This window comes from Platichthys flesus, chromosome 12 (genome assembly GCF_949316205.1).
Source record: "Platichthys flesus chromosome 12, fPlaFle2.1, whole genome shotgun sequence".
Lineage (NCBI taxonomy): Eukaryota > Metazoa > Chordata > Actinopteri > Pleuronectiformes > Pleuronectidae > Platichthys > Platichthys flesus.
The window spans coordinates 11,728,372-11,746,922 of record NC_084956.1 but is presented as its reverse complement, the minus strand read 5'-3'; the positions used below and the strand labels follow the sequence as shown (position 1 = coordinate 11,746,922).

At 42.8% G+C, this 18,551-nt stretch overlaps 1 protein-coding gene across 1 annotated transcript; it reads left to right on the top strand.

The window, feature by feature from the left end:
* The first annotated feature begins 2,594 nt into the window (after positions 1 to 2,594).
* Positions 2,595 to 16,796, top strand: ercc6 (excision repair cross-complementation group 6). Its single transcript, XM_062401487.1, has 22 exons — positions 2,595 to 2,663; positions 3,213 to 3,418; positions 3,504 to 3,732; positions 3,963 to 4,083; positions 4,195 to 4,309; positions 4,563 to 5,277; positions 6,636 to 6,767; positions 7,098 to 7,256; positions 8,109 to 8,244; positions 8,475 to 8,645; positions 8,828 to 9,004; positions 10,479 to 10,595; positions 11,043 to 11,138; positions 11,877 to 12,095; positions 12,506 to 12,616; positions 13,181 to 13,300; positions 13,516 to 13,610; positions 14,518 to 14,663; positions 14,820 to 15,413; positions 15,522 to 15,690; positions 15,779 to 15,857; positions 15,960 to 16,796. Exons 2-22 carry the CDS (start codon positions 3,223 to 3,225, stop codon positions 16,407 to 16,409), a joined length of 4,347 nt encoding a protein of 1,448 aa, XP_062257471.1. The 5' UTR covers positions 2,595 to 2,663; positions 3,213 to 3,222; the 3' UTR covers positions 16,410 to 16,796.
* The last annotated feature ends 1,755 nt before the right edge of the window (positions 16,797 to 18,551 follow it).

The window sequence follows — 18,551 nt, the reverse complement described above, 5'->3', positions numbered from 1 at the left end:
GGAACCGAGCTACCCATTCCCTGGATCTAGGCCAATGATCCCTGCAAAAGCTCCTTGAGGTTCATTACAAGTTACAAAAAAAAACGATGGCAATAACTGAATCCTTCGAGTACTCTACAACTCTCACTTACACAATGCCCAGGTAGGTCAAAACCCAACAACGTAAAGAGTTGGAGGGCCTCAAACGAACGGTAGAATATGTTTTTCATTGCTCTAAGCCCGGCTAACCCCCAAATTTGATAGGTCATTCAGAATGAGTGTAATGGGCGAGCAGGGCAGCTTCATTTCAAAAAGCTTGCAGAGGTTGGATGTAACACATGTTCAAATCACACAGAGATGATAGAGTGCAGAGCATGTATCACATGGTGCGCTCCAGCTTCTCATATAACCTCATTTACCCATTTATACACACAAACACTCGGCATGTTTTGGAACCATAACTCTGTAAAATAAGCCCAACAGGCTTTGCACATGCAAACTCAATCCCGTAACGTTCCTTCTCTTAAAATCTTGCTCTGCTTGTTATTCTGCTGTCGGGATGCAGAGCAGCACAGAGCAGCAGTGTTAACATCACGCCGCTGCACCTTCTGGGATTTACACCCTACCCTCCTGCACCCTATAAATCTACAAACTCTACAAACACACAAAGTAGCAGGATTCATTGCATGGGCCCTGTCAGTCTCACACATGAATGCAACGCACTCACACACATAAAGTCGAGACGGACAGCTTTGCCACACACTAAATCCTGCGAGCTCGGTGTGGTCTGTTGGCTGATTTCACCTAAGTTATGATGTGCAGAAAACACAGGCCGGTACGTACACATTGTCTCCTGCTCCTCTGTGATACAACATTGTCAAGTAGCGCTTAAATACACAAAAAGGAGGAAGGTGAAGACAGACAAGAGTTTAACATTCCTCTCCGCAGCTCAACCTCCCAGTCACAACAATGTATTGGTTTGGTTCCCACCACACGTGATTCATCAGCAGTTAGACTCCCATCTTTGGCTCTTTTATATCAACTGTCCAGAAGAAAACCGACAAAGAAAAAACTGTGTGTGTGCTGGCTACCTGATCCCAGCTCTGCAAACTGCAGGTCTTCTAATTAAACTACAAGGCCTGTTTTTTAAACCGTAACACACTTTCCTTTCGACTCAGTTCTTTTTCAATTCAAACTCCCTCCAGTGTCTCTGGGGAGGGTCCACTGGAGGTGACCCACATTTACTAGTAAAGCAAATAAAATAAACCAGTGTCTCCATCTTTTTTCCCTTTCTCTGCCAAGGTTAACAGCAATATCTCCCCCCATATAGATGCGTCTGTTTACACATATAACACTGTTTGGAAAGATCGCTGGCCTCTGCTCGGGCCGAGCAGTGCATGGCGGAGTAGATATTTTAATTAAGACCTGCATTTATTGTTGCAAGACACTGGAAATAAACTTCCTCTGAGATGCAGGAATTTGGCACGGCTCGCGTTTGTGACATCCCAGAGGCGCTGGCTCTCCAAACCCTAATTCTAACAGTTTGATGGACATCTTTAAAGTCAAGAAGAAACAGTCACATTATGTTAATCATTTCTAAAGGGCTACTGTTGAGGCTTCAAGACGACCTCGTGTCTCGTGTCTCATTTACAACGAGTTACTACATAACACAATCCAGTGACTTCATCACCTTAGACACACTCGCACTAATGTTGTCAGAACTGGGTTCAGGTAGTATGCAGCTACTGCAATGAACATTACATTCTTTATTTAAAATCTTTGTTATCTGATGTTTTTCATGATTCTTGAAATTGTTTTTATTAAGGCTTTTTTGTGTGGCTTTTATTTATTTGCTGATGTGAACATCTCCTATTCTTGTGTCTATCTTGGAGAGAAAAAAAGGAAAATCTCCATTAGACTGATTGAATAAAGATTAAGCAAAAATTAAGGAAAATATAATTTGAGAGGGTAGTCCCCTAACTAGAAGGTTGGTGGTTTGATACCAGTCTCTGAATGACGAAGTGTCCTTGGGCATTTGGGATACTAAACCCTGTGTTGCTCCTTACGGATGTGCTGACAGTGTGTGAGTGATGCACATATAGATGCAGTACATGAAAGTGTGTGTGATTGAATGAATGGAAAAAAGTGTACTGTAAAGAGCTTGGAGTGGTCATCAAGACTTGTTAGGGTTAGGGTTAGGGTTAACCCTAACCCGTATTAACACATATCTTACTTTCCAGAGGAGTAGTAGTGCTGACATTTGGATCGTCTTGATGGATAAAGCCGTTTATGTAAGGTCTGGCTGAAGTGCACCCTGACTGCAACAGAAACAAAAACCTCCCACAATTCCTTGCTCCGTCTCTGACACCTACGTCTGCCTGGTTCCCAAAGCTGATTACGCAAAACACAAAGACAAATAGATTACATGTCCAAATCTGGTGCAACACATTTCCAATGCACAGTGTTCATTTATGTCCTAAACTGCTCAGCCTCTGCTGAAATAACTGGTTCCGTGGCGCCACCTAGAGGCCGCGGGCTCCTGCGGCTGTGAACCAGCAGAGGGCGCTGTATAACAATCGGTGGATGATGGGCTCGAGCAGCTCCTCCTCTGGCACCGGAAGTGAGACCGTGGCAGAGGAATGTGACATAAACGGAGTCGGTGATGTTTTGTAACTAATCGTTTTGTGAGTAAATGCTGTCATTGTCTCGTTGTCACTAGGTTAAATGTCCCCAACTTCCTCCACACGTCCCCGGCTGCCGTTTCAATGTCCACCCGGGTTTGGTTTAGGCGACGCGGCTGTTCGCTAAAGATGAGCAACCGATGGTGCTCCTCTGCCGGTTAGCTTAGCAAGCTAGCATAGCCACATAAACAATGGACCCCTTTGAGAGAAATTACTATTCTTTTATGAACCTAATGTTATCGTTATAGATTAATGGGTAACCGCTTCTTGATGGGTATTTTTAGGTGCAAACGATCATTATACTTGTGATTTCTACGTTCACTCTTTCACGAATTAGCTTAAACTTGTGATAAAACAGGGATAACACTTATTCCAGACAATAACGTTAAATATCTAATTCTAATGCAGTTTACGTGAAGTCTTCAGGTGCAACACATTGTTATTATATTAACTACGTCCAGTAATCACGATATATTGTATTTACAAACTGTCAGAGGAGACTTACAGCGTTTGTTGACAGGAGTTTGACCCACTGACTGACTCTGCTTTCAGCCGCATCAACATGCCTGTAAACGGTTCAGAGGACCAGGTGACCTCCGATGTCTCCAGCCCGGCCAGTGCTGCTCTCACCCTGGGAGCCGCAGAGGAGGATGGGTCTTCAGGGGGATCCTCGGCCATCTGCTCTCTCCCTGAAAACGGCCAGGGCTCTGAGGCTGCTGCAGCATATCCTGCCAACAATGGACCTGGAGAGAGCAGTGGTGAGCTATGAGTACTGTGGAGCAAAATAGAGACTGATTGTTATGACACGGTCATGACATGTAATGTATTGTTATCTGTTTGTAGCCGGCAAGAAGTCCGGGGCCTTGTTGCAGATCGATCGACAGCGTATCCAAGCAGCGTTTGCCAGCTCTGGAGCAGATGAACTCCAGGGCCTTGGTGTGGCCGTGTATGATCAGGATGTCCTGGAGCAAGGTGTCTTGCAGCAAGTGGATGAGGCGATAAATGAAGCCAGTGAGGCTGCGGCCAAAGTGCAGGCTGAGAAGGAATACCAGTCTGTGCTCGACGATGTCAGGTGAAGGAAAATAACTGCAATAATATGGCCTGTAGATGATAGATCATACTGTTGTAGCAATGGTAAATGAATAACAATTAGTCAGTTTCTCTTGGAATATCAGAAGCATAATCACCTCACATCATAATTTCTAATATATAAACAATTTGCCAGGGAAGTCTTTAAAGTTCTCACAAAATATGCAGAAACATGATAAATCTAACTCTGTCTATTTATGGTGTTTGTTTCAGGTCCGTTACAACATCTCTCAAACAAGTCAACAAGATTATTGAGCAGCTGTCTCCCTATGCTGCTTCCAGCAAAGATATCAGTCGCAAGATTGAGTCTGTCAAACGACAGAAGGAAAATAAGGTAAAATACTAAGTACGATAAATGTTCAAATAACAGTATACAGTTATACGTTATAATGTGGTTAAACATGATATTGATAGTAACTATAATAATGATGAAAACATAATTCAGGAGAAACAGCTGAAGAAAGTCAGAGCCAAACAGAGGCGACTTCAGGCCATTCTGGGAGGAGAGGACACCCTAAGGGTTGAAGCTGAGCTTTTTGCAGAGGTTGATGACGAGGAAGGTTAGTTTTACTTTTACTGTTCAAATGTTTTTTTTTTTCTTTACGGTTATTCATCCATTCATCACGGTTTAGCTTTGAGACCTATTGGTTTCTCTTTGATGCTTGTGTTGCCTTATAAAATAAGTAAGTCTTTTGTTAGAACTCAACTGATGTAATGTAAAAATGCAAAACATTCTGAGCAGCCATCAATAGATATTTACTTGTCTCAAAAAGTGCAATACATAAACCTGCATTTGTGTGTGTGTTGTACCAGAAGCGGGGCCGTCTACACTGGGCAGCATGCTAATGCCCTCGCAGGAGACAGAATGGGAGGAGCTTATCCGGACGGGTCACATGACTCCTTTTGGAACCAGAATACCTCAGAAAGAGGTCAGGAAGGAACCCCGGAAAGTGATGCTTGCTGAGAACTCTGCCTTTGACCAGTACTTGACAGACCAGGCCCAGCTAGCCACTGACAGGAAGAGAGTTCCTCTTCTAAAGAAGAAGAGGAAGTCAGGACTTATCCCGGACAAGGAAGCCAGGGTGAAAACCAAGAGAACTGTTACCCCTAAGGATAAAAAGCTAAAGAAGCGCATGCAAAAGCTGCAGATCACTGCTCTGAAGGTCCATCCCAAAGCTCGTTCAAAGCCTGAGCTTCAACTGCCCAAACCAAAGAGGAAGCCTCGCACAGAGGGAGAGGAGAGCGAAAGTGATGCTTCCGAGTACCTGCCCTCTGATGAAGTCATGGATCCTGACCAAGAGGAAAGAGAAGCCATGGAGGAGGGCTTTGGGGAAGATGATGATGATGACTATCAGTTGAAACCATACAAGAGAAAAACTGAAGGGCGAGGGGGGAAGAAAGCCAAGAAAAAAGAGGATAGTGAGGAAGAATACTGTCCTGAGAGTTCAGATGAAGAGAAGGAGGGGAAGGGTAAACAGAACAAATGTAAAGACGATGGAGATGTGGAGTACTACAGACAGCGAATAAGGTATGATCTTCCTCTTGCTGCTTTGAACGTTGAGTTACTTTTAGCATTCACTCTCACATAAATTAAGCAACTTTATATATGTTTACATTAATTTACAGTTTGTAAACAGCAGACTCCTGCTTGGAGTTACGTTTGGCTGCAAAGATGCAAAAAGTTTTCATCTGTGAGTCTTCTAAAGAGAATCCCTGTAAAGGACAACCAACCAGATTGAGCCTCTAACTTTGTCACATATGTAATGGCGGTGGTGCAATTGTGCTATTGTTATTCCCCTTGGTTGGGGAGACGAGCAGTTGTTTTCTGCTGGCTCCGTAGTGCAGAAGGAGAGTTAATCCCAGATGAGATTGGCAGCTGTTTCTTGACTAAGCAAATTCACTCCCTGCTCTTCTTCTCTCTCTGCTCGCACACTGGCCTAATTATCCTCCTGCACATGGTTTTATAATACACGCACTCACTCTATTGCTCAAATTAATGGAAGAGCAGCCCTAATGAGATTTCATATTTATAGCTGCCAAATAAATTGTGTTGGCATGTGTCCTTTTTCTACACTGCAGTGATTGAATGTCAATTCAACTGCATAGGCACGGCATGGATAGTGTGGCGAGCTTATATGAGGAATGATATTATTAGAGCGGGTGGTATTTGTAGTTGGGTGGGGGGGCGGAGCGGGGGCAGAAAAGTGTAATTAACTGAACCAATGCTTAGTCTTGACTTAATTAGAGAGTGTGGTCTCCCAGGCCCAGCTAAAGGACCAGATTCGTGGCAGGGTGACAGGACCAGGCCCAAATGAGGATGGATTCTTATCCTCTGCACCTCACACCTTTCTGGGGAACTCGCACTACTAATTGTCTGTATCAATCTTCATTTGCTGTGCGACGACTGTGCCTCTAACTGCCCTCTCTCCTGGACTATTAAAACTGTTCTCCTTTACATTTCCCTTTTAGCTGTAGATGTTCCACTGCTCAAGGGAAAAACAGAACCCACATCTCAAAACATTTGCTGTCCATAAACCTGTGTAACTCTTAAAATAAATCAGTGAGTGCAAATGGAACATCCATCCACTCACTGATCTTGCTCACCATGTTGAGGGTTGCATCTAGCTGAATCCATCCCAGTGTGCTTAGGGCATCAGGGTACTTTATATATTGTATATCTCACTAGTGTGTCACATGTCTTCTATCTACACAGAAAGAAATCTAACATGAAACAGACATCGCTTGAAAAAAATCTCACTTTGAGCTTAGATGATCAAGAACCAAAACCTAAGTTCTTGATCTTCTATTGCAGAAATTGACCTATGTTTTCTAATTCATAGTAATTTTTTTTACTAATTAGATAATCTTTAATCCTTGTGCCAACAGGAGATGGAGGCGACAACGTCTTCGAGAAAGGGAGGAGAAGAGGGAAAGAGGGGACGAGCTCACAGATGACAGCGATGCAGAGTTTGATGAAGGCTTTAAAGTTCCTGGTTTCCTCTGGAAAAAACTTTACAAGTAAGTTTGAACTAAGATTATTAGATATTTTAACAGTCAGTAAGAAACTGTTTTCAACCTAGAACTCATATATTAATGGTGAAATTATACTGATTACCAAATGTTGGGAATCAAGACATCATAATGGATCACAAGTAGTCACAGTTAAAGGGAATTCTCTTGTTGTCGAAGCTCCACGTTTGTCAAAATTCATCCTAACATGTGCAATTGTTATGACCGGGGTATGGTGATAATGAAAATCAAATACAATGTTGGTTCCTGTATGTATTTTTATTTCAGTGTAAAAGCCAAAACTATAAACGTCTCCATTTGTGTATATTGCATTTTAAGGTACCAGCAGACAGGTGTGCGGTGGCTGTGGGAACTCCACTGTCAGCAAGCAGGTGGCATCCTAGGAGACGAGATGGGATTGGGCAAAACCATCCAGGTCATTTGCTTTCTGGCTGGACTGAGCTACAGTAAACTGAGGACCAGAGGATCCAACTACAGGTGCACACACGCAAAACAAACTGTGGCCAGAGACTGTGTGTCTGTATGATATGAATATTTGATTAGGGGGGAATATCTGCTTGAGAGTGTTCATCTGAATTATTAAACATGTTTCAATTATCAGACTCTTTACTTTCTTACTGCAGGCACCAGAGAAAACACTGACACTCTGTAGGTGTGTATGTGTTAGGGCAGAGTCCGAGGCCATATGAACACTTAAAGGGAATTTTGGACTCATAAGGTGGGAGTGGAGCAGGTGTGGGACAACAAATCAACCGTGGAAAACCATGATGCAGTGATTTGGTTTTTACTGCACAAACGACACTCATGCACTTAAGGAGGTGGAGCTTCAGTGATGGTCAATACTCTGTCTACTATAGACGCCCACAAATTGATTGCTTGCAAACTCAATTATGGCCCAGTATCAATAGCTTCCACCAGGCAGAGGTTCATACAAGCCCATTAGTGTCTCTTTGCGTGTGCATATGTTTGTGTTTGTTTGACAAAGCTTTTGTAAATCTTCGCCAAGCAGCTGAACGTGTGGTCACACACCTTCTTTGATTCATTTGTTAGGCACAGAGAATGAGTGGAGCAATGGAGGTTAAGTCTGTAGTAGGACAGTCAGTTTCCTTTAATTTTATATGTCAGAACACATAAAATATTGTAAATAAACATCAAGCACTTACACATACAAGGGAAAAGCCTGGATTTTTTTTAAATATTTGTGTATAGAAATGATTAACTGTCATATGCTGAAGTTATTGAAAGTTAAATAAATCCTGCATTGTCTTTTTTAGCCTCTTAATCACAGGTTTGGAATAAAGCATGTCTCTGCTGTGTGTTTGGATTCAGGTATGTTGGTCTGGGTCCCACCGTCATTGTGTGCCCAGCTACAGTCATGCACCAGTGGGTGAAGGAGTTTCACACCTGGTGGCCTGCTTTCAGAGTGGCCGTTCTACACGAGACGGGCTCTTTCACCAGCAACAAGGTAGATGAGTGTTTGTGCATGTTGGGTTTTCATATTTATAATTCATAATTTTTTTCCTCTGGGGGGCACTAGAGGTCTGTTCATGCAATATTACCTACTAACCTATTCCCCTCTTCCCTTCTCTGCTAAAAAAAACAATAATAACAGAGATGCTAGAGATGATTATCAACTGCATTGATGAAAACCTTTGCTGATGAGGTTTGTGTCTCTGTTTTTTTTTTCGGTTGCAGGCAAAACTCATTCCAGAGATAGCATCCTGTCACGGTATCTTGATAACCTCATATTCAGCTGTGAGGAATTTGCAAGAAGTCCTGCAGCGATACGATTGGCACTACATTATACTGGACGAGGGTCACAAGATCAGAAATCCAAATGCCGGTTGTACCACAGCCTGCAAACAGGTATCGTTCGCTCCCATTCATTGACATACACAGTTTGACCGCTGCATCTCAAGCGCCTAGTCAGTAGTAGTGACGGCTGCTTAGTAATAAATGTTATATATGCAAATGAGAAACATAAATGTGCTAGATCATCACATTATATTTTAGGAATATATAATAAACATGTTCTATTCTCTGTCTAGTTTCGTACTCCCCATAGGTTCATCCTGTCAGGCTCCCCCATGCAGAACAACTTGAAGGAGCTGTGGTCTCTGTTTGACTTTGTCTTTCCCGGTAAACTGGGGACACTACCTGTGTTCATGGAGCAGTTCTCTGTGCCAATCACCATGGGTGGATACAGCAACGCCTCACCTGTACAGGTACTGGAACACACCCTCACACACAAATGTACAATTAGGATTTACTCCTTAACTACGTGTCATTGTGTTTTTTTAACTATGAAGGATAGAGGTAAAATGAGGAAGACTATAAAAGTAAGGAGTAACTTAAGACCATCCATTAGAGTGTTGTTGTGATTTATCTTGTTTTTAGGAGTGTCCAAGTTAATTTAATATGACAATTTTCATTAAAAGTTAGAGGCAAGTTTTTAAAGTAACAGTCGCTGCATAAATAAAACAAAAAACTGCATGGTTTATTTCTGCAGTGGTCCAACGTGAATAGAAAGTTGAGAACAGGGATAGCATACATACAAGACGTAATCAATTAATCCAGAAACCCTATTAAAACTAATTGTAGCATAGGGAGGGAGTAATGAAGGGGTAAAGTGTCACTTGATAACAGTATCCAAGCACATTCACATACACAGTTTTGGGAGAGCTGGGTGGAAGCAGGTCAGAAGGAGTGATGGAGGAACAAGACAGCCATTAAGTGCAGGGCAGGATAATGTAGGTCCATGCAAAGGAACTTCAGTACATCCCCAGTGTGTGAGGGAGGGAGAGGCTAAAGTGGAGAGCCAGTGAGCTAAATTGTAGCCCTTTGTCATTAGTGTTCAATCGTTAATAACCCACTGACTGTATGGATTTAATTATTTAAGCCGGCTATTGATGCTTCTTCCGCTGTCGATAATAAAAACCTTTACTAATTATTAATGTTATTAAATGGTCAGAGAGGGCTAAGCTCTGCTGCCTTATCCTCCCCTCGAAATTCTCCGAGCAGAAAGACGGGCTCTGCGCTGATGTTCTGCTCGATGTGGGAACGATGAGATGTTTGTAAACATGCACTTGTTTCGGGTGGGGCTGCTTGAGCATGTGGAAGTGGGATCAATTACTGAACCCTGCATTTAAACCCCCATGTGAATCCACTCAGCAGCTTGTGCGAGGATACCTGGATCATCTGCTGCCCTCCTCTTCTTCCTTTCCACTCTAACCTCCACCGAGCCCTAAACCCCACCACCTTATTGTCCCCTCCAGCATTATTGAGCCTCTTTGATCCCTCTGTAGACCCCTAGTGAGTTAATGTTTCAAATCCTAACTGGACTTTACCACTGACTCTGTGTGAGGTGTAGCAGGCCATTTGCAGTGGAGTCCAAGCGTGGGGTGGGGCCGGGTGTTTCTAAAGCTCCCCTTCTGTTTGCAATGGAGCTGGCCTGTAGCACTGATGAAAGAGGAGGGCTCTGTCCCTGGAGGCCAACAGCACTCTGATCAATGTTTAATGGCTCGAACTGCTGAGAGGGACAGCCTGAAGGGAGGTGATGATAGAGGGCGGAAGAGGGGCTAAACGACAATCATGCCTCAAGAAACATGCCCGCTGACAGGTGTGAGTGCTCGGTTGTTTGACACGCTGAGCTGAATGCTTCTTTTGTTTGTCTGTGCTAAATCTGTTGCGGATTTTCAGGTCCAGACGGCGTTCAAGTGTGCATGTGTGCTGAGGGACACCATCAATCCTTACCTGCTCAGGAGGATGAAGGCGGACGTCAAGGACAACCTCGCTTTACCTGACAAAAATGAACAGGTATTCATCACACGCTTAAAGGCATTTGACCCTTTATTGAACAGCCTCTCATGCCTGGATCTTTTAGCTGGGGAGGTGTTTATCTGACTGGATGTGACTTTATGTGCCATGTCTAAGGAGTATTTGATGAATGTTCATGGCCCTTGTCAGGTGAAGCCAGCTAATAAAGTCCCAGCAAAGTAAAAGGAGCAGGTATTCATTAAGGTGGCTGGTCTCTGGTCTGTCCTCGTGGCTGACGCTGGTTGACTCCTCAGTCCACTTCAGCTCATTAAGTCGGTCCCAGAGGAGAGCAGTGGCTCCAAAAAACACATTGCTTCCCTCTAATTTCTCTTCTTGCACGCTGCACTTCATCAAGGGGCTTTAAAGCGGATGCTCACCTCTCATTACACACCCTTACACTTCTGTGTGTGTGTGGATGTTTGTGTGTGCGTGCGTGCGTGCGTTTAGGTTCTGTTTTGCAGATTAACAGAGGATCAGCGGCAGGTGTATCAGGGCTTTTTGGATTCCAAAGAGGTCTACCAGATACTTAGCGGGGACATGCAGGTAAGCCAATTTGAGACAAACAGATTCACTGTGTTCAACCAGCAACAAGCAAAATACTTTTCATTTTACGTTTCTATCCCACTAACTGATTAATTATAGTTCGCTCCTTTGATTGAAAGTAATTTGTTAGTATTTGTACTCTCACTTTTACACTTCAAAAAGCTCAGTGGCTTAAAATCTTTTTTGCTATGTTAATTTTGTTTAGCTACTAATAGCTTGACTTTAGTATTCTTTAAGATGCTCTCTTTAAGGAGGTTGTGCAGTTTGTCTTCTCACATTAGCCAGACCCTGGAGAGAGAGACTTGACCATTTATCACCACTGACCAAATGGATGCGGTTGGAGAGCCAGGAGTCACCACAGCAGATTGTGCACACACACACACACACACACACACACACACACACACACACACACACACTGACACACACACACACTCTTACAGTCATATTTCGGTGGTCACTCTCAGTCCATTAACCACCATTACTAATGCAGTGACCGTTGGGCCTTCATCAAGAAACACAGCCTTTATTGTCAGTAAATAAATTATGTAACTTCTTCCTGTACAGTAAAGTAAATTAGTTTATTTGTTTAAAGGTGCAACGCTGTTAAATGAGGTCAAATTTACCTAAGTATTTTTTTTATTTTTCTGTTTTGTCACCTGCCACCAGTTTTGTGTTGGTGGAAGAAAAAATGTAATTAAGAGGCTCTGTTCCTTTTCCTGTTTTTGTGCTCTCTAGGTATTTTCAGGTTTGATAGCGCTGCGTAAGATCTGTAACCACCCTGACCTTTTCTCTGGCGGCCCCCGGATGCTGAGGGGAATCCCTGAGGATCAGCTCACTGAGGAGGAACACTTTGGCTTTTGGAAACGCTCAGGCAAGCTGATAGTGGTGGAGTCACTGCTGCGTCTCTGGTTCAAACAGAACCACAAAGTCCTGCTCTTCACTCAGTCTAGACAGGTCAGGATCACTGCTCCGATTCACCTCTTGATAACTTCACAATATACCCATCTATATTTAGATCTGCTTGTAACAATCACATCAAGACATGTCATTCCTTCTCTACTTCCAGTTCATTTCAAATTATTATTAAACATAAAATGATTATGTGTGTGTGTGTTGGTCTACGTGTGTTGTGCGCGTGTGAGTGAGGGAGTGAGAGAGGCCCCAGCTGTTGCAGTCAATACCAATGAGATTATACCTCTGAGGGAACCTGACACCCTCCCTGTCGGTATCTCTGTCCATGTAATATTAATCTGCTCTAATCCTTTTAGAGATAATCCAAAACTCAGCCCCTCTTCCCCTCTCTCTGTTCCTCTCCTTCACTCACGCAGTCTCTTCTGTCCTGTTTTTGTCTCCTTTTTCTCCAGATGTTGGCCATCTTTGAGATGTTTGTGAGGGGGAATAACTACAAGTACCTGAAAATGGACGGCACTACCCCAATAGCTTCCCGTCAGCCACTCATAGCTCACTACAACGAGGTAAGGATTAGTCATACTCATCCCTAATGGCTCTGAGTGTTTCCCATGAAAATCCCATCCTGAGGGAGAAAAAGGCTCCATGGAACCCTCCTCACCCTGAGGTTGAAACACTAATTGATGACAATCTGTTGCTTAAAATGAACTGTCCTGTCTCAGTATTGGAATACAGATATGGGGAAATATTACAAATCGTTATAATAATTCATTTAAATATAAGATTGTAATATTACTAAACTAATAAATAGATTACCTACAGTGTTTTAGAATTGAATGTGTCACTATTTAATACATTTAAAAGCAATAAACTTTTCTTTTCTATAGAGAGAATAAAGTAAGCAAACACCAAGATTAAATTAAGATGTTAGATTATTTTCAAATAGGCTTTTATTTGAGAGAACACACAATAATCTCATCGTCCTTTTACATCACATACATTTTTAAGTTAATAATTCACTATTGAAATGTATTTTTACAATTTTAAAGTAAATATCAGTGACTATTAATCTGGATTTAATGTACTTTAATCACTGACATTTTTTCCCCCTTTGCATTTATTTCTTACAGGACAAATCCATTTTTATCTTCTTGTTGACGACTAGAGTCGGAGGTCTGGGAGTCAATCTGACTGGAGCCAACAGAGTCATCATCTATGACCCAGACTGGAACCCCAGTACTGACACACAGGTGACGAGAAGCGCGCACACACACACACACACACACAAACAAACAGACTCTTACAATAAATCAAATAAAGCATAAATCTCCATTATTTCTCTTGATTTCTTTTTGTTCTTATTGGTATATTTTGTTTTTTCATTAGGCAACCAAATTGTCTCATTATAGTTTTCCCCTTCTCACTATGCCCAGAATCTTTTGTTTGATCGTGTTTTATTTTGTAGGCCCGGGAAAGAGCATGGAGGATTGGCCAGAAGCAGCAAGTGACGATCTACAGACTGCTGACTGCAGGGACCATCGAGGAGAAAATCTACCACAGGTCAGACACCAGTGTTTTCCTGTTTGGATTTAGGCACTGCTGTATACATGCTAATAAATCTAAGAGCTTAATTAGAATGGCTGTCAGTAGAGTACATACATTCGCTGAGGACCATTATTTAAATGAGGTGAGATCGCGATTTTTATTTGGATATTGGGATTGCGCTCGCTCATTAATATCAGTCTCCTAAACATGTTGTTTTTTCATCTATATCCATCAACTATTTCCGAAATAAATTTCTAATAAAACGTTTAAAAAGTGAGAGAAAAAAAATCCTGGATCCTCCCCCTTGATCCGCAATCGGCACTAAAATGTAATGAGTTCTTTCCCAACACATACTGCATCCTTCCACCAAGTTTCGTGGTTTTCCAGTCGTTGTTGTGTACTGACAGAGAGAAAAACATACTTACAGACAAGCAAATGCAGACAAAAACATAACCTCTTCAGTGTGGGTATGAATAAAAAAAAGATTTGAAGATCTGGCCTTGTCTTATTTTTCTTTTTTTATCCAGTCTTCCATCTTAGTTGTCTTTCTATTGACTTCACACGTTCACGAGTATCGGTAATAATATTCATTGACTTGAATAATTGCTCGCATCACTGCCGTATTACTACTTGCACTATATCCCAGTTCTCAGTAATTGAAAAGCTTTCCAGCATCATTAAATGGCCAATCCAGGACTTCTAAAGCATCGCTCTGTTTGGTCTGTGTCTTTAAAGTGCTTTCAAAAAGCGAGTAGGAAGAACTGCAGGGATTCTATTTTGATGCCTACAATTGTGCGGTTAACTAATTTTCTCATCCATCAGACAAACTACTCTGTGGTGGCAGATCGGGGTTTGCCTGCTGAGGTAAAATGGCAAATTATACACAAGTATCTAATTCTGTGTTTTATCTGTTTTGATTCAGGCAAATCTTCAAACAGTTTCTGACCAATCGTGTTCTGAAGGACCCCAAACAGAGACGGTTCTTTAAGTCGAATGACATCTACGAGCTCTTCACTCTCACTGACCCCGATGGAGGTCAGGGAACAGAGACCAGTGCCCTATTTGCTGGTATGTCGATTTTAAAATTTTTGCGTGTTGAGACATTGCATTGTTCTTTCCTTCCAAACAATCATTAATGTGATTTAAAGCCTATGTTCTAGTTATGATCATTTTCCAAAGCTTCATGGATTCAACTGACCTGGTTTTGTTTTGACCCTCAACCAGGTACCGGCTCTGATGTCCAGGCACCTAAGAAACCTGAGAGGAAGAGACCATTGCACACGTTAAACCACTCCAGCCGTACTCACAAACACTCCTCAGCAAACCAGAAGGAAACTGGTGCAGACAGCAGACACTCCTCATCAAACATTCCTGCATTAAGGGACGGAAGTACCGCTCTGTGCAGACAAAACTCTCAGGGTACAATAAATGTCACGACGGACACCAGCCAATATGCCGTGGATGTAAAGCCAAGTCTTTCGACTGACATGCAGCATGGAGAACAAAATAGCAGGGACTGTGAGGCAGCCCAACCAGCCAGCAAAAACCCGACCAGCTCTCACCAGCACGGAGCCTCTGCCCTGACGAGCCCACAGAAACACAGGGAAAAGACAAAGCACTGTGACGCCGCTGACTCAGACAAACACAAGCATAAACGAAAGAAACGCAAACACTCAGCAGACGCTCGGTTCGAAGGCCAGCGCATCTCGCACTTGGTGAAGAAAAGGACTTTTAATACGGAGGAGAATGGAGCCAACGAGCCAGGGGACCAGAAGAAATCAGACGATTATGTCTTGGCAAAGCTCTTCAGGAAGTCTGGTGGGTGTTTATGTGCACGAATCATTCTGCCATTGCTCCCATAGTTTGTTAATAAGTCTCACTAACCATTAAGGGTCTTTTATTTTTCTCTGCTTTGATCTGCTTCAGGTATCCACAGTGTTATGCAGCACGACACCATCATGGAGGCGTCCAACCCTGACTATGTTCTCGTTGAGGCAGAAGCCAACAGGGTGGCTAGAGATGCCCTGAAAGCCCTGAAGGTTTCTCGCCAGAAGTGCCGGCTGCCCTATAACAGACCCCCCCCTCCCCCTGCAAAGTACGCAGCCACTCACACACTGGGCCTGTTTAGAGCTTCACTTATCTCACATGAAACACGTCTCAGTTTTTCTTGTGTGTTTCCTCAGGAAACGGTTTGGGCAAAAGAAGAATTCTCTGCTGGTTGAACCTCCCGTTCAATCCGTTGGTGCTCCAAGCAAATGCAAGGTAACAGCAGCGTTATTGTTGAATATGCACAGTATTGTTCTGTCAGTTTTTTTGCATTGGTGATTCCATGTTGTGTACGTTTATCTGCTTTCTCCTTTTTAGGATGCTGCTATTGTAAAGAAGTCTGTGTCAAAGAAGCCTGGTTCGGGGGCTCATTTCAGTGGGGAGGGGGCAGAGAGTGATCCAAACTCCGCCCCGCTCTCCTCCTCCTCCCTGCTGGCCAACATGAGAGTCCGTAATCACCTCAGCGTGCCCTCCAGCCAAAGAGACGAAGACGAGGAAGATGAGGAAGGCTCTGGACCTCCGGCAACGGGCTCCCCCCCACCTCCGACCACCGAGCATGACGAGCTGCTGGTGGATGTGCGTAACTTCGTGGCCTTCCAGGCGAACGTGGACGGCCAGGCCACCACCCAGGAGGTGCTGGAGTATTTCAAACCAAGACTGACCAAGGAGCAGGCGCCTGTCTTTAGAGAGCTGCTGAGGAGCATATGCGACTTCAACAGGACCTCAGGGCAGGGAGGCATCTGGAGACTGAAGCAGCACTTCCAATGAAGAAAGACTAAACTGTGGTTGATAACAAATACAAGCCTGTAGAGTTCAAGCCTACAACCCTCACCCTATATTTTTTATTAACTTGTGTCAAATGAAAATGTCTTTAAAAATGCACAAATCTGAATTGAGGATAATATCATATTAGAGGTTGAAAGTATGGTGTGAAAAGCCATTTTACTCTACAATGATAAACTGAAGTTAGTGAATTACCTGTGAGCTGAGAACTGAGGGGTAAAGTCCATTTGAATGTTTAATTTATTTCTGTTGCAGTTTGAGTTTTGTCGTTAAACTTTTGTTTCTGTTCATTGTTATTTGTTCCTGCTTATACTTGAATTCTCTTGTTTTGTATTTAAATCTGTTTCAACTTTTAAAAATGTTGTACCTCAACTGCCTCATATTTCCAATTTTCTAATGTGCCACTGTTAAATCTGACAGACATCTAGTATGCCATTCTGTATATACGACCAAGTCTCCACAGGTTCTGGTGGGTTTTGTTATAACTGACTTTTCATAAACCGTTTACAGGATGAGAGCTTTGAATTTTACAAGTCGTTATTATCTGTTATTGAGCTGCTATGTTTTACATTTATAAAAAAAATTATTAAAACAATGCTGTCCTGGATATGTTTTATGAAATACAGCTATGTAGCTGCTGACATGTTCTTGTTAAGTTATTTGAATTGTAAACATGGATTCAAATAAAGAAAGACATACTGGAATAGTTATGGACCTCCGTACCCAGTTTGTGTTAAATTTGTATATTTACCATAAGAAATATGAGTATATTTATTTGGATAAATTTGTTCCTCATTTTTCAAGAGATAAAATTTCAGTTTTACTAAAGCGTGGCCAAATAGACTGTCATCTGAAAATGGGACAGGAATCTGGAAAAGAAAAAGTTATTAACAGTCTGTAACCGGCAGAGATGAGTGTTACTTCATTTAGTGGTAGTCATCAGAGGCTGGAGAGGAAAAGGCGCTGACAAGAGGGGCACACACACACGCATACAGAGAGAGAGACCCACACACTCACACACCAGCCCTGCTCTCTTTTCAGAGTTGTCTAGACCAAATATTGGGATAAAGTTATCAACCGTTATTTGATTTCAATTTTCTCCACGCACCTCACCGAGGTCATAATAACAACTTTATTTTCAGTGGTGCATAAATTAATTACGCGCATTTAATAACTAAAATATCATTATATTCCCCCTTTAATAACATAAACGCTGCACGCCAGGGAAAGCCTTAATAGCGCGGGGCCCTGTAACTGGCCATTATCCGCCTGTAATGATATTACAGAACCAATTACGCGCCATTAGAAGGGATTTTCTGCACTTTATGTGGTTTAGTCCAATCCCGCACTCCTCTTCTAAATTTCAGCTGCTTCTCGAAGCCTCATTTTGCCTCCACCTCAGAGACGCATGGCGTCTGCGCTCTCTCGTCCCAGATGCGCTTTAAAACTAATTGAAAGGGTCCCGCAGCAGATCATTTATCTGAGGAAGCGTAATAAATCGCAGGACCCCTTGCTGTGAACAAAATCAAAAATTTGGCCTTGTGAGTGTTCAACATGCGCAGCCCCTTGTAAAGTGGACCCCCTAACACACCCTGACGAGCAATTAACCCGCCCGACAGTCAATCTAAAACCCAAAAGCAGTCATCCTCCTTTTTTTAATATATGAAAGAACCAAATAAAAAGTGCAGCGGGTATGTGCGCATGTTTATGGTTAGGGAATAGTCCTGACTCTGGAATAACAATCACTGGTGATGAATTTTTTTGGCACCATGAGCAGAGCTGCCGTTTGCCACCCTGGGTATAACTCCCCATCTCCCCTCTTCCTCTCCGTCTTTCTCTGACACACACACACGCGCGTAAACGCACACACGCACGCAAACACGCACGCACACCAGGAGTTGGGGTGACAGAGACAAAGCCCTGATAATCCGATTAGGACCAATTAGGCGTGAGATTCTGCGACACGAGCTGAAAGCCTTAACACTCTGCAGACAGTTATACAGTTATAGAGACATCTGGACACTCCCAGAGAGAGAGTGTGTGTGTGTGTTTGTCTGAGTGTGTGTCTATGTGTGTGTGTGTCTGTGTGTGTGTGGTTACAGAGAGATAGAGAGAGACAGGGAGAGA